We start from the raw sequence: 12860 nt of genomic DNA, 5'->3' as shown, positions 1-12860 counted from the left end.
GAGAGATCATGTGAGGGTGAAGAGAGCAGAGCTTCCTGCCTTCAGGTTCCAAGAGTCTAATGGCTGGTATCTCTCATAAGCAAATGGCAGGGGCATTTCCCTCCTTCTGACTTGGCAGCTGTAACCATTACAGGGCTCTAGCACTAGAGAGAACACACATTTTTCCCCCAGCCACTGTGTCCTGTGAGTGAAACAGACTCAATGAGAGTTCCTCCTGATTCCATTACTAGAGTTGGGTGATGCTCTAGGATAACTTCCCTCTGATACTTCTGTTTAAAGTGAGAAGCCAAGTTCTTTTTACCATAGACTGAAATCACCTCTGCTGTGAATTCTTTGGGCTTAAGTTAGATATGGTTGTGTAGGCCACCCTTCTACTGGTACCACAGGGCCTAGGCAAAGATGGTCTAAAAATCTTCATTTCTGCTCATGCTCTGGGGCATGACCTGCAGATCAGTGAACCCTGTTCCACACTGACCATACACCCACGGCAGCCTCTACTCAAACCCAAGTCTAAAGGGCTTTGCTCTCTCTACCACTGTATAGAACACATCCCACCCTTCTGCATTATAGCATGTTTTTTGAACAAACATCTCTCCTGTAGCTGTGTGTAGATCAGATCTAGGCTGCACACACAAGAAGCCCTGTCAGCAGGACCAGGAATGGCATACAGAGCAGCTTAGTGTGTGTTCCCAGAAAAAGCTCTCTGCAGCAGTGCTTATTCAGCCTCTCCCATGTGAGGCTGAAGCTGGTGGGCAAAGTAGTGGGGCAGGAGCAGCCCCTCTTTCCTCCAACACACACAGCTTTTTGTGCGGCCCTTGTAGGCTTGCTGTGGATCTGCAAGTAGAAGGGACTCGGTGCTGACAGGGGCTGTCCAAGGTCAGAGCACCTCATATATAGTATCAAGTGTCTCAGCACCCTGGGAGGCAGGGGAGTGCTGACCCCCTCTCATACAAGGGTGGAAAGAGACACAGGATCATTAAGTGAGATTGCCCAGGAAGGTATTGGCACAATGTGGAACTTAACCTTCATCTCTTGCATGCCAAGGTGGTATCTCAACCATCAGACCATTGCTTTCCAGCTTTCCATGGTCCCTCTGTTCTTCTCCCCCCTGCCTAGCTGAGCTCCAGCCCCTCTGTTGTGGGCAAATTTCCCCTGCCTCTGACATAATTCCAGCCCTGCCACAATTACCCCAGCAAACTCTGGGTCCCTCACTTGGGAAGCTCCAAGGCCCTGACATCCATCGAATCCCCCTTCTTTCTTCACACTCCGCTTGTTTCTCTCCCTCCCAAATGTTGTTGGCTGTATCTAGACAAACAGCAGGAATCATTACTGTCCTTGTTTCATGGAGGAGGCTCTGAGGTTCAGTGCCGCTAAGCCAAAATTAGTGGCCAGTTCCCTAACAAAGAGTTTTGTGCTGCATGAGGGGTGTGGATTCACTGCCTGGAGGTACTGCAGCTGGTAGAGCTGTCAGCCGCCTGACCTGCCAATTTTCTGGCTTTCTGGGGTACTTTGAAGAGAGGATGCAAAATTTGGTTTTTAAATAGAAATTTAGCTGCAACCTTCACTAAACTGGGAAAAGAGCAATCCCAGCATGTGGAGCCAAAATTACACCCCTGGGAGTCACCTGGTTTGGACACAGTCCTCTGCCCCTTGACCCGACCTGTCTGTAAGTGGGCTTCACAGCTGCTTGGCAGAGAATCAGGATTCCTGGGTTCTCTACCCAGCTGTAGGAGACGACTGTGGTCTCTTGCTTAGCACAGGGAGGGTAACCAACCGTATTAACTCCATGCATTCATTTCAGAGAGCAGCATGGCTGTGACTGGGGTCAGCTGGAGATACCTGGGTTTTATTCCTAGCTTTCCTAGGAGGAACATGATTTACAGTAATACCTCACTTAAAATCATCCTCATTAACCTTGTTACCTTGCTGATCAATTAGAGAACGTGCTCGTTTAAAGTTGTGCAATGCTCCCTTATAATGTTGTTTGGCAGCTGCCTGCTTTTTCTACTGCTTGCAGAAAGAGCAGCCCATTGGTGCTAGCTGGTGGGGGCTTGGAACCAGGGTGGACCGGCAACCCCCCATCAGCTCCCCGCTCCCCTAAGTTCCCTGTGCAGCAGCTGCCCAGCAGGTTCTCAATGGCCGAGCAGTTCAGCTGTCGTGCCCCCCCAATGCCGTGTGCTGCTCCTGCCCTCTGCCTTGGAGCTGCTCCTGGGAGCCTCCTGCTTCCTGTGCAGAGGGGGGGAGGGAGAGGGGGGCTAATGTCAGGCTGACCCCTCCCCTTCTCCACAGAGCAGCGGGGGCACGACAGGGCTCAGGACAGAGGGAGCTTGCTGGCAGCAGTTGGTGTCTCAATTTGCTAATCTACTTAAAAAGGCAATGTACTTAGAGTGGGGTCAGCATACTTAAAGGGGCAATGTGCGTGTCTCTCTCTCTCACACACACATGGTGTGTGTCTCTGTCTCTCTCTGCCATGCTGTCTCCCCTCCCTCCATTGGTGCTGCTTTGTAGAGTGTGAGGCTACATTAGCAACAAGGTGTTAACCCTTGAGGGCTCAGCCGAGTACTAGTTCATCATTTAGCAGCAAAGCATTCCCTGGGAAATATCCCTCCCTCTGACTCCACCACCTCAACTAAGCTTCACAATCATCATTGCTGTGTAAAGTATTAAATGGTTTGTTTAAAGCTTATACTGTGTGAGTTTGTGTGTGTATATATATATAATGTCTTTTGTCTGGTGAAAATTTTCCCCCTGGAACCTAACCCTCCCTATTTACATTAATTCTCATGGGGAAATTGGATTCACTTAACATTGTTTCACTTAAAGTAGCACTTTTTAGGAACATAACTACAACATTAAGTGAGGAGTTACTGTAACCTCTCAGTTAGCTTAGCTCTAAGATGCTGGAGCATGAGAGCTGCCTTGCCCTTGTATAAGGCTATGTTTGATGTTTACCTATAGCTAGGATTCCCCCTCCAATGTTGACGTCTTCCTGTTAGTTTCTTTCTGAAGTCTCTGCCAGCTCCTCATTAGCATTTGACTTAGATGTTGTATGACATACAACACAGAATGGTCCACCATGGAGATAAGCATCACCCACCACTCCTGTCTGCAGGACAGTCTCAAGACCCACTACCTTTGAGAGGCCTGCTTTATCTACATGGCCCACAGAGCCTAATTTTCAGTGCTCCTTGCATATGTCCCATACCTACACCTCACAATGGTTATGATGACCAGTGTGACCCGGGGTTTCATTAGAGAACTTACATCAAAGGGACATTCTGGTATATTTGAGGGGCAAAAAGACACCCCAACATCAGGTGCCTAGGAAGTAAACTGACAGCGAGTTGGCATCATGAAAAAGGGGTCTCGCCACACTTGGCTGAAAATGTTGGAGAGAACTTGGGTGAAAGACACTTTTTGAGACTGGAGGATAACTTGTTAGTTAAGTTGGAAACAGAGGATCTGGGATTTCTGTGGGTATTCAGTGATCAGGACTGGACCCCACAGGGGGCCACTTTGAAGGGACTTGAAGCCTGGGGTGCATTGATTGTCAACCTGCAAGGCAAAAGACAGGGCTGGGCTAGCCCAGAGAAGAATGCTTGAGGGGCTGATGGGCTGGTTGCATTGGGGAGTTAACACCCAGCTGGCACAGGTAAGGATCCCTCATACCTGAGGGCTTGTCTATACTTACCGCGCTGGTTCGGCGGCAGGCAATCGAACTTCTGGGTTCGATTTATCGCGTCTAGTCTGGACGCGATAAATCGAACTCAGAAGTGCTCCCCGTCGACTCCGGTAATCCTGCTCGCCGCGAGGAGTACGCGGAGTCGACGGGGGAGCCTGCCTGCCGGGTCTGGACGGCGGTAAGTTCGAACTAAGGTACGTCGACTTCAGCTACGTTATTCACGTAGCTGAAGTTGCGTACCTTAGTTCGATTTGGGGGTTTAGTGTAGACCAAGCCTGAGGCAGCCTAAGGGGAGGATCCAAGTCCGGGATCTCAAGTAATTACAGGGGACAACTAAAGACATAACAGGGATGGGTGTGAGGTCACAGGGCGAAATGAAGGGAACCTGATGGGGACACCGAGCAGAGAACCCCAGACAGCGCCCACTGCTCCTCGAAAGTGTCAAGGAGCCAGCGGACGCCGCTCAGAGGAACTCTGCCCGGATACATGAGTGGACAGAGGATTGGAAATAGGCCCCACAGTCGCAGGAAACCCCGTCAGCCAACCTCCTCTCTCTGGTCTTGTAGATGGCCATTTTGGCCAGCGCTAGGAGGAGGCTGACAAGGAGGTCCCAAGACTTTGTGGGGCCGCAGATAGGGAGTGCATAAATAAAGAAGTGAGGGGAAAAGTGCAGCCAAAAATGCAATAGGATATCTAAGAGGAGCCGGAATAGGGGCTGCAACCTGGAGCACTCCAGATACACTTGTGCCAGGGTCTCCCTCATGCCGCAAAAGGGGCAGGTGTCCAGGACAGGGGCAAACCGCGCCAAGAACATGCCCATGCTCACAGCTCCATGAAGGAGCCGCCAACTGACATCCCCAGCAGGCCTCGGGACCAGGGTGGAGTATAGGCTGGCCCACCGGGGTTCCTCACCCTTCAAAGGTGGTAGGAGGTCTTGCCACTTCATGTCAGAGAGGGACACAAGGGTGAGGATGTGAAGAGTGTGGAGCACGAGCATGTACAGATATTTCCTTGACGTGGTCTGGAAGTGAACAGGCTGCAAGTTGTGCAGCCAGCTCTTGGTGAAGGGGTGGGATGGCCGGTAGGTCGACGGGGCAGAGGCCTAGTGAAAAGGTCCAGAGGACCTGGGGTGTAGGGTGGGTGGGGAGCGCCCTCCTGCAGGACCCTGTCAAGGTAAGCCCGAGCAGTGGGCCGTAGAGCAGCCCTCACCTCCTGAAGTACGCACCGGGGAGTATGAGGGCTAGAGAGCCCCACGCGCTGGGCGAGCATCAGGGGATCCAGATAGTCTCCCCAGTCGTAGTACAGGAGGTCTCCGACTCTGGTGACTTCTGCCAGGACCAGCCTCTGTCGCACCGAGGGGGACTCTGCCACCTGCACATGGAGCTGGGGGTCGTGTAGCAGGGGCACTGTGAGAAGATCTGCCCGCTCGGTGGCCGCCGTGGACCTGGTCACCGAGACCAATTTCCAGGCCTAGAGGAGGTCCTAGTAGAAGACCGGCAGCCCAGAGAGGTCTCATGGAAGACCTCTCAGATGGAGATAAAGGAGCTGCTGGTCATATTGGAGCCCTTGGAAGCGGCGCAGGAAGGCGTGCACCAGTATGCTCCACCCCAGACTACCTGCACCATAAAGGAGCCTCTGCAGGGCCTAGAGGCGGAAGATGTGGACCTGAGGACTTTAGGCCCTGTCCTCCCTCCTTCAGGGGAAGGTGGAGAACCTATGCAAAGACCCAGTGCAGTCCTGGCCAAAAGAACTCCAGAACCAGCTTCCGGAGGTTGGCCAGGAAACTCAGGGCCGGGACCAGGGTGTTGAGCCAGTGCCAGAGCATGGACAGTACTAGTTGGTTCAATACCAGTGCCTTCCCTTGGAGTAGTTCCATCCACCTCTGCAGCCGCTCCAATACTCTGCCCTCTAAACCTTGCCAGTTCTCCAGCGGAGACGGATGCGTGGCAGAAAGGTAAACGCTGAGATAGAGCAGCGAATCCGTGCCCTACCGGATGGCCTGAAGCGCAGGTGGGGCGGAGCTTGCCTGCCACCTGTCCCCAACCACTAGACCAGAGCTCTTGACTCAGTTGACCCGGGCAGAGGAGGCTGCCAAGTAGATGGCCTGGCAAACCTCCACCTGCACCAGGTTGCCCGGGTCCTGGACTGCGAGGAGCACGTTGTCGGCGTATGCCAATAGGATCAGCCGCAACTCTGGCTCTCGCTGCACCAACCCCTTCAACTTCCGGTGGAGCAGACAAAGGAAGAGCTCGATCACCAGGGCATACAGCTGACCCGACAGTGGACACCCCTGGCGCACCCCTCGCCTGAAGCTGACCGGCTCAGTCAGGGTCCAGTTGAGCTTGACCAGACACTCCGAGGAAGCGTACAGCACCTGAAGAAACCCCACAAACTGGGGCCCGAAACCGAAGGCTCGCAGAGTGCCCAGGAGATACCTGTGGTCCATCCGGTCGAACACCTTCTCCTGGTCTAGAAACAGGAGGTCGAATGACAGACCATCCCTACGCTCCAGCTCCAAGAGGTCCTGGACCAAGTACAGGTTATCGAGGATGGTCCAGCTCAGGACGGTGTATGTCTGGTCAGGATGGACCAGATCCACCAGCATGGAACCCCAGCCACAGTGAGATGGCCTTCGCTACGACTTTCTAGTCTGTGCTGAGGAGCGAGATGGGATGCCAATTCCTAAGGTTGCGGGGATCCCCCTTCTTGGGAAACAAGGCGAGCACAGGTCACCCAGGCCTTCTCTTGGCTTTGAAAAACAAACCATTCTGGGGGAGGGGAGAAATGGGGGCTGATGTGGGGAACACATTGGGGAAAACAACTCAACCCCGCAAACTCCACCCCAACCCTGGAATAAGAACTACAGTTTTGGAACTCATCTGGCTAGTTATGTGGATATTAGAGAGGACACAAATTTCCACTTATCCACAGTGGAACAGTCGTTGGGCCAGACTGAGAGAGCAAGTGACTGGGAATGCTGCTGTAGTCCAGTGGGAGGTGGGAGCCAGGGCTGGCTCCAGGCACCAGGCAACCAAGCACATACTTGGGGCGGCACCTGGTAAGGGGCGGCCAATCTTGGGGTGGCGGGGGGCAGCGCGGCGCGGCATTCCGTGGGGCGGGCGCTCCGGTGGCGCGGCGCGGGGCGCTCAGGGCAGGGCTCCAGCGGCACGGCGCTCGGCGAGGGGGGACGGGCTCCAGCGGCGCAGCGCTTGGCGTGGGGGCGCTTTTTTTTGCTGCTTGGGGCAGCAAAAAAGTTAGAGCCAGCCCTGGTGTCTGGTCCCTCTTTCATTATTTATCCACAACAGTACAGCTTGAATGGGAGAGCAGGAGGAAGCCCAGCATCAGAATGCCCCCTAGCTCAGTGGTTCAAGCATTCTTCTGAGAGATGGGATACCCCTGTTCATATCCTTTCTCTCCCCCACAGAAGAGAGGGGGAATCAAACCTGGGTCTCCCACATTCCAGGTAAATGCTCTAACCACTGGGCTAAAAGCTCTGAGGTGGACACCATGTTCTGCTCTAGTGGAATTGTGAGTGGGGCCGAAGCCAGCAGGCAGCACACCCAGTGGATTGGGGCCAACATGCAACTTAGGCAGCCAAACGACTAACTTCCCCTGGCTCATGGATCACTCTGGGCTTAGGTGGGAGATAGGTGTCTGGACTCCTAGAGGGAGGCAGCTGTGCACGTGCCCAGAGGCTGAAACACAGGCACCTAAGGAACTTTATACTGTAAAAACTTAGGTGCTGCTGAGTGAATTTAGGCACCTACGAAGTTCACTGTGTAGTTTGTGGATCACAGTGGAGTCAAACCCAGGATTTACAGGCCTAAATCTGGGATTGAGGGGCCTGGGTCCCTTTGTGGTGGAGCCCACCCTTAGCCTTCCATTGAATGAAACAGAGCAGGAATTTCCCAAACTGCAGCTGATGAACTGACCAACAGGTGGGGCAGATTCCCATTGGTCCTCCTGTTTCCTTGCTCCAGGGTGTGAGCAGCATGTGTGATTGGGCCCCAGCTGTCTGGAGATTAGAGGAGCATGTTAATTACCTGGGGCAGCTGTGGGCTGCCTTTAGCTGCAGGGTATAAAGGGCCCAGAGCAGGAGTTTCTCTCCATGCTGGGTTTGCTGCAGGCAGGCAGGATGGGATATAGAAGCAGCCTGGGCTTTGCTCTCCTGTGCTGGGTGGTCAGTGGGGTGACTGGTTACAATCCCTGGGATTTCTCTAGGAGAGACTCTGCCATCTGGAGACCCACCCCCAGGGCTGAGCCCCCTCACAGAAATGCCCATGTGCCTTCTCTTGCCCAGCCCTACCCCTGGGCTCGGGCTGATGCTTCCCAGTCCAGGGCTGTGTCCCCACTGCAGCCTGTCATGCTGCAGTGTGAGGCGGCTCAGCTGGTGATCACTGTGCACAGGGATCTGTTTGGGACGGGGCGACTGATCAAAGCTGCTGACCTGAGCCTTGGCCCAGCTGCCTGCCAGTACACGTCCCTTAATGCTGTGGAGAACACGGTGATCTTTTTAGCTGGGCTCCATGAATGTGGCAGCACCTTGCAGGTAAGGATTCAGGCAAGCCAGGAGCCCCTACTGATCCCTAGCATCACTACCCCTGTCTTATCTGATGGGGTTAAAAATGCAGGGGGGAAGGGAACAGTGGGTGCAATTTTTGTTCCTGTCATTGACAAGCTCCTGGTTTTTCCTGGGTGCCTCTTCCTAGTCTCCAATTTCATGCCCAGTCAAAGAATTCTGCCCTGCTCAGCTCCTGGAGCAGGCTCACGAGTGGCGCCTGAAGAGGGTGGTCTGGTGTCCAGAAGTAAAGTCTGACTGAGCCACCCCTGTTCAAAGTCTGTCTGGAGACTCTACAGACTGGGCCACTCAACTGAATACATTGATTGGTGTTTGGCTGAGCTCTACATAGGCTGTAAGGGAGAGAGAGGGATAGACACCTGGCTTCCTGAAACAGTAGTCAAAACTTACCTGAATGCAGTTAAGAGATTATACTTGGAGGGGGGGAGTTATTGTCTGATTCTTTCACAATGTGCACAGAGGAAACTTGTGAGTAGTTGTACAAAATGGTACTACTGTGGCTCTAGTATTCTGATGGCTGCTCTAGCAGACTGAGCTCTGAAGTTCCCAGTTGACTAGGCACTTGTTGGAAAACGTAGGTCTTGTTTCTTTCTGGCTGAGGCTTGTTCTCAAGCTCCTCTCAGTGGCTTTTCAAATGCCATGTATACTAGTGTTAACCTTTCCATGTCTGGTTCTTCCCAGATGACCCCAGACTCCCTGATTTACAGCACAAGCCTGAACTATAACCCCACCCCTGCCAGCAACCCCGTGATCCTGAGAACCAATCCGGCTGTGATTCCCATTGAGTGTCACTACCCCAGGTGAGTGTCTGAGATGCTCAGGTCCCCTCCCTCCCATTCAGACCCTGTTGTGGGATCTGGCTCAGTGACTGAGGTTTGCTCCTCTCACAGGAAGGACAATGTGAGCAGCAAAGCCATCAAGCCAACATGGGTTCCCTTCAGCTCTACCCTGTCTGCTGAGGAGAGGCTGGGTTTCTCCCTGCGCCTGATGAATGGTAGGTGGGAGAAGCCTTCAAGGCAGCCGAGCCCAGCCTGTCCTGCTCACTGTGGGCTTGCCTTGCAGATGACTGGAGTGCTGAGAGACCCTCCAATGGATTCCAGCTGGGGGAGGTCATGCATATTCAAGCTGATGTCAGCACTGGGAACCATGTGGCTCTGAGGATCTTTGTGGACAGCTGTGTGGCCACCCTGACCCCAGACAGGGACTCCTCTCCCCGCTATGCTGTCATTGACTTCAATGGGTAAGAGCTGGGAGCCCTTTCTAGTCTCAAACAAGACCGATCAGGGACTCTCATTGACCCTTGGTTCTTGTGTCTAGATGCCTGGTGGATGGGAGGCTAGATGACACCACCTCAGCCTTCATATCCCCCAGGCCCAGGCAGGACACACTGCAGTTCATGGTGGATGTGTTCAGGTTTGCAGGAGATGCCAGGAACTTGGTGAGTTCCCAGATTTGTGCTCCAAATCAATTCCCCCTAGGCTAAGCAGGTGTTGGTGTCACCTGGGATGGTCCTAACCCCCCTTCCCATTTCCCCTCCAGATCTACATCACCTGCCATCTGAAAGTCACTGCAGCTGAGCAAGCCCCAGATTCCTTGAACAAGGCTTGTTCCTTCAACAAAGCAGGCAACATGTGAGTAGACTAGAACCCCACCGGGGAGTGATTAGAAAGATAGCTTAGAATAGAGAACTCTTCCCCGTAGCTTATTGTTCCTGTTCTGTTGCAGCTGGTCTCCAGTGGAAGGCACCAGAGACATCTGCAGGTGCTGTGAGACTGGGAACTGTGGGTTGCTTGGAAGACAGTCCAGGAGAGCAAAGCCTTTGAATAGATGGCCAGCAGAGCACTTCCAAAGACATGTGGTTTCCAGACACTGTAAGTTCTATTTCAGCCACTCCACCTGGAAAGGTGTCTGGCTTGCTCTAACAGTTCACTTTGGGATGAACACCCAAAGACCAGCCAAATTGAAAACGTAATTGGTTCTTGCTTATGCCTCTCCCCCATACAGGTATTCCTTCCAGGAGGGAAGCAGAAATTGATGTTGTAGTAGGACCCCTATTCATCATGGATGCCTATAAAGGATCCAAGGATATCGTAGCAGATCCAGTGGAAGGGGGGAAGGCAGCCTCCCACAGGAGATGGCATCAGAGGGTATCTATTTTCTAGCTTATAGGAGGTCCCTAATGTCTTCAAGTTGCTTATAACTATGTTACTGACAGACCAAGACAGCCAGCTGAAAGTGCAGCACTGGCTCAGCTGCTGGGTTGCAGCACCCAGTGGTGGTCTGAGAAGCAGAGGTTGATTGGGGATTTACAACAGAGGTGCCTGTCTTGTCATGCAGGCTAAAACTCCAGTTTGGTATGAATAGCAGCAGCATTCGCTCAATGGAGTATGCAGAATGCTTCCAAACTGCTGCACTCTGAATTGGCCAAGTCATCTTGGTGGACTTGACAGGGCAATGGAGGTGGACAAATTCCTAGTCCTGATTCTAACTACCTGTATCTCTCTCATGGGCAGGAGAGAAGGCGTGGCTGAGCCTGACCATCGTGGCTGCAGAGGTTTGTACCTACTTTTAGGGGGCCTCCTCCATATCAAACTGCTGCAGTTTCATTGTGGGAGCTGTTGTGTGAGCTGTACCTTCTGTTAATGTAAAATAAAACCCATTGGAAGCTGAGGCTGGTCTGTACTGACTCTGTAACAGGGGCAGTCCTTCCCCTCAATGGGCACATTAGGGGAAGGATAGGGAGGAAGAGGAGGCTCCAAGCAGGGCTGGCTCTAGGCACCAGCAAAACAAGCTGGTGCTTGGGGCGGCATGGCCGGCGCCAGAATGCCGCCCCTAAAAATGTGCCCCGGCCGCCCTAGCTCACCTCCTCTGCTGCTGCTACAGCGCGCGAAACAGCTGATTCGTGGGGTCTCCCCCTCCCTCCCAGGCTCTCAAACCTGGGAGGGAGGGGGAGGAGACAGGGATGGGGATTTGGGGAAGGGATGGAGTTGAGGCGGGGCCAGGGGTGGGGTAATTAAGGGGGGGGCGACCAAAATTGTTTTTGCTTTGGGTGGCAAAAATCCTAGAGCCAGCCCTGGCTCCAAGGTGATGCTAGCTACCTCTGAGTGGGGAGGGGAACTTTCATCTCACCTAAACAGAATTGTCCATTGACAAAACCAATATTAAATGAGCCCCCACTCCACTGCAGCCCCATCACTTCAGAAAAATGGGGAGGGGTGTAGATATGTCCCCATGTAGAACATGAGATGGGATGAGATTTAGATTATACCTGGAAAAGTTGGGAGATGTGTGTCCTGGGGCCATAACCCCCTCTTCCTTCCCCCCCCCCCCCCCCCCTCCAAGGTGCAAGTCAGAGTTCAACAGGGCCCTATAAATGGGGTGTTCTCCCTCTTCCAGCCACCATTCCTCTGCATGAAATGGCTTCCAAGGCTCTGACTTTAGCAGGGTAGCTTTACAAAGCCCTCTAAGCTATATCTAGGGCCACAAGTGTGTCTCAACAGCTTAGCTCAGTAGTGGCTGCTTTAGTTGACTACAATGGCCAAAGTTATGCCCAGTGCCCCATCTGGGCTATTGGTTGACCTGACCCAGTGGCAGCTCACAGGGGAAGTCTGTGATAGAAAGAGAGCTGGTGTTCAGAGGCCCAAGCCAGGGCCTGAACTCCTCCTTTCAGGGGGTTCTAGAGACAAACCTCAAGGGCAAAATCAGCCCCATCCACTGCCTCCTCAGTCCCTGTGGCAGAGATCCAGCCTCCCCTGCACAGTTTCCCCTCCCATTGCTTCCTGATATACCTAACATACACATAGGTCCTCCACCTGTTTCTTCCTCACCTGAGAGCTCCCAGCTGCTGACTCCCCTCTCTGCAGGGTGATTCATTTCCAAGAACACAACTGAACTTATCTCTAGGACCTCTGTGTGAGGCAGAGAAGCCTCCCTGGCCCTGTTTCACACAGGGGGGCAACAGAGGGTCCTGGAGGTAAGGCAAAACTGAGGGGCCAGCACCACACATCCTTTAAGTGACTTTTGGGTCCTGCATCCCACAGGAAATCTGGCCAAGATGGCATAGATCCCTTTCCCTGGGTTCTAGTTTAGCATCCTCAGCACAGAACCATAATCTGTCCTGTAATTCCTCCAGCATTGCCAAGCAGTGATGTCAGGTACAGTTGTTTACTAGGCAAATTTATCTTTGTGTCCTAGTGCTTTTTAGGAATCAGTCTAGAGGATTTTAACCCTGTTGTACAGCCCATGTTTGGCTTAATCTTTCTGAAAGGCAGTGAGACACAACTGAAACTCCAATCCTGCCCCTGCTGATAGTCAGATGAGCCTGACTCTTCCCCCTCTTCTCCTCCCCTCCCCCCCCCCCCATAGTTCTTAGAGCAGATGCACTATTCATTGTAAAGAAAAACTTATTTGCAGCCTTCACTAAACTGGTAAAACAGAAGTTCAGTGTGTGATGCTATTAACACTCCACTCTTCTCTTCTCTCCCCCCCCCCTCCCCCCACACACACACTTAGGACAGCAACAGGGTTTGAATACTGGACTCTCAGAATTCCCCTACAGCCAATACCCCAGGAGCTAACACAGCTGTTTTGTAAAACAAC

General features: G+C 52.9%; 1 protein-coding gene across 1 annotated transcript; it reads left to right on the top strand.

The window, feature by feature from the left end:
* Positions 1-7770: 7770 nt before the first annotated feature.
* Positions 7771-10932, top strand: LOC101944795 (zona pellucida sperm-binding protein 3-like). The gene is made up of 9 exons (XM_065559598.1): positions 7771-8231; positions 8943-9061; positions 9152-9255; positions 9324-9501; positions 9579-9699; positions 9801-9892; positions 9987-10132; positions 10266-10408; positions 10775-10932. Exons 1-9 carry the CDS (start codon positions 7791-7793, stop codon positions 10790-10792), a joined length of 1362 nt encoding a protein of 453 aa, XP_065415670.1. The 5' UTR covers positions 7771-7790; the 3' UTR covers positions 10793-10932.
* Positions 10933-12860: the final 1928 nt, after the last annotated feature.

Source organism: Chrysemys picta, chromosome 10 (assembly GCF_011386835.1).
Source record: "Chrysemys picta bellii isolate R12L10 chromosome 10, ASM1138683v2, whole genome shotgun sequence".
Classification (NCBI taxonomy): domain Eukaryota; kingdom Metazoa; phylum Chordata; order Testudines; family Emydidae; genus Chrysemys; species Chrysemys picta.
The sequence above is the reverse complement of the archived record's forward strand: the minus strand, read 5'-3'. Positions and strand labels throughout refer to the sequence as shown.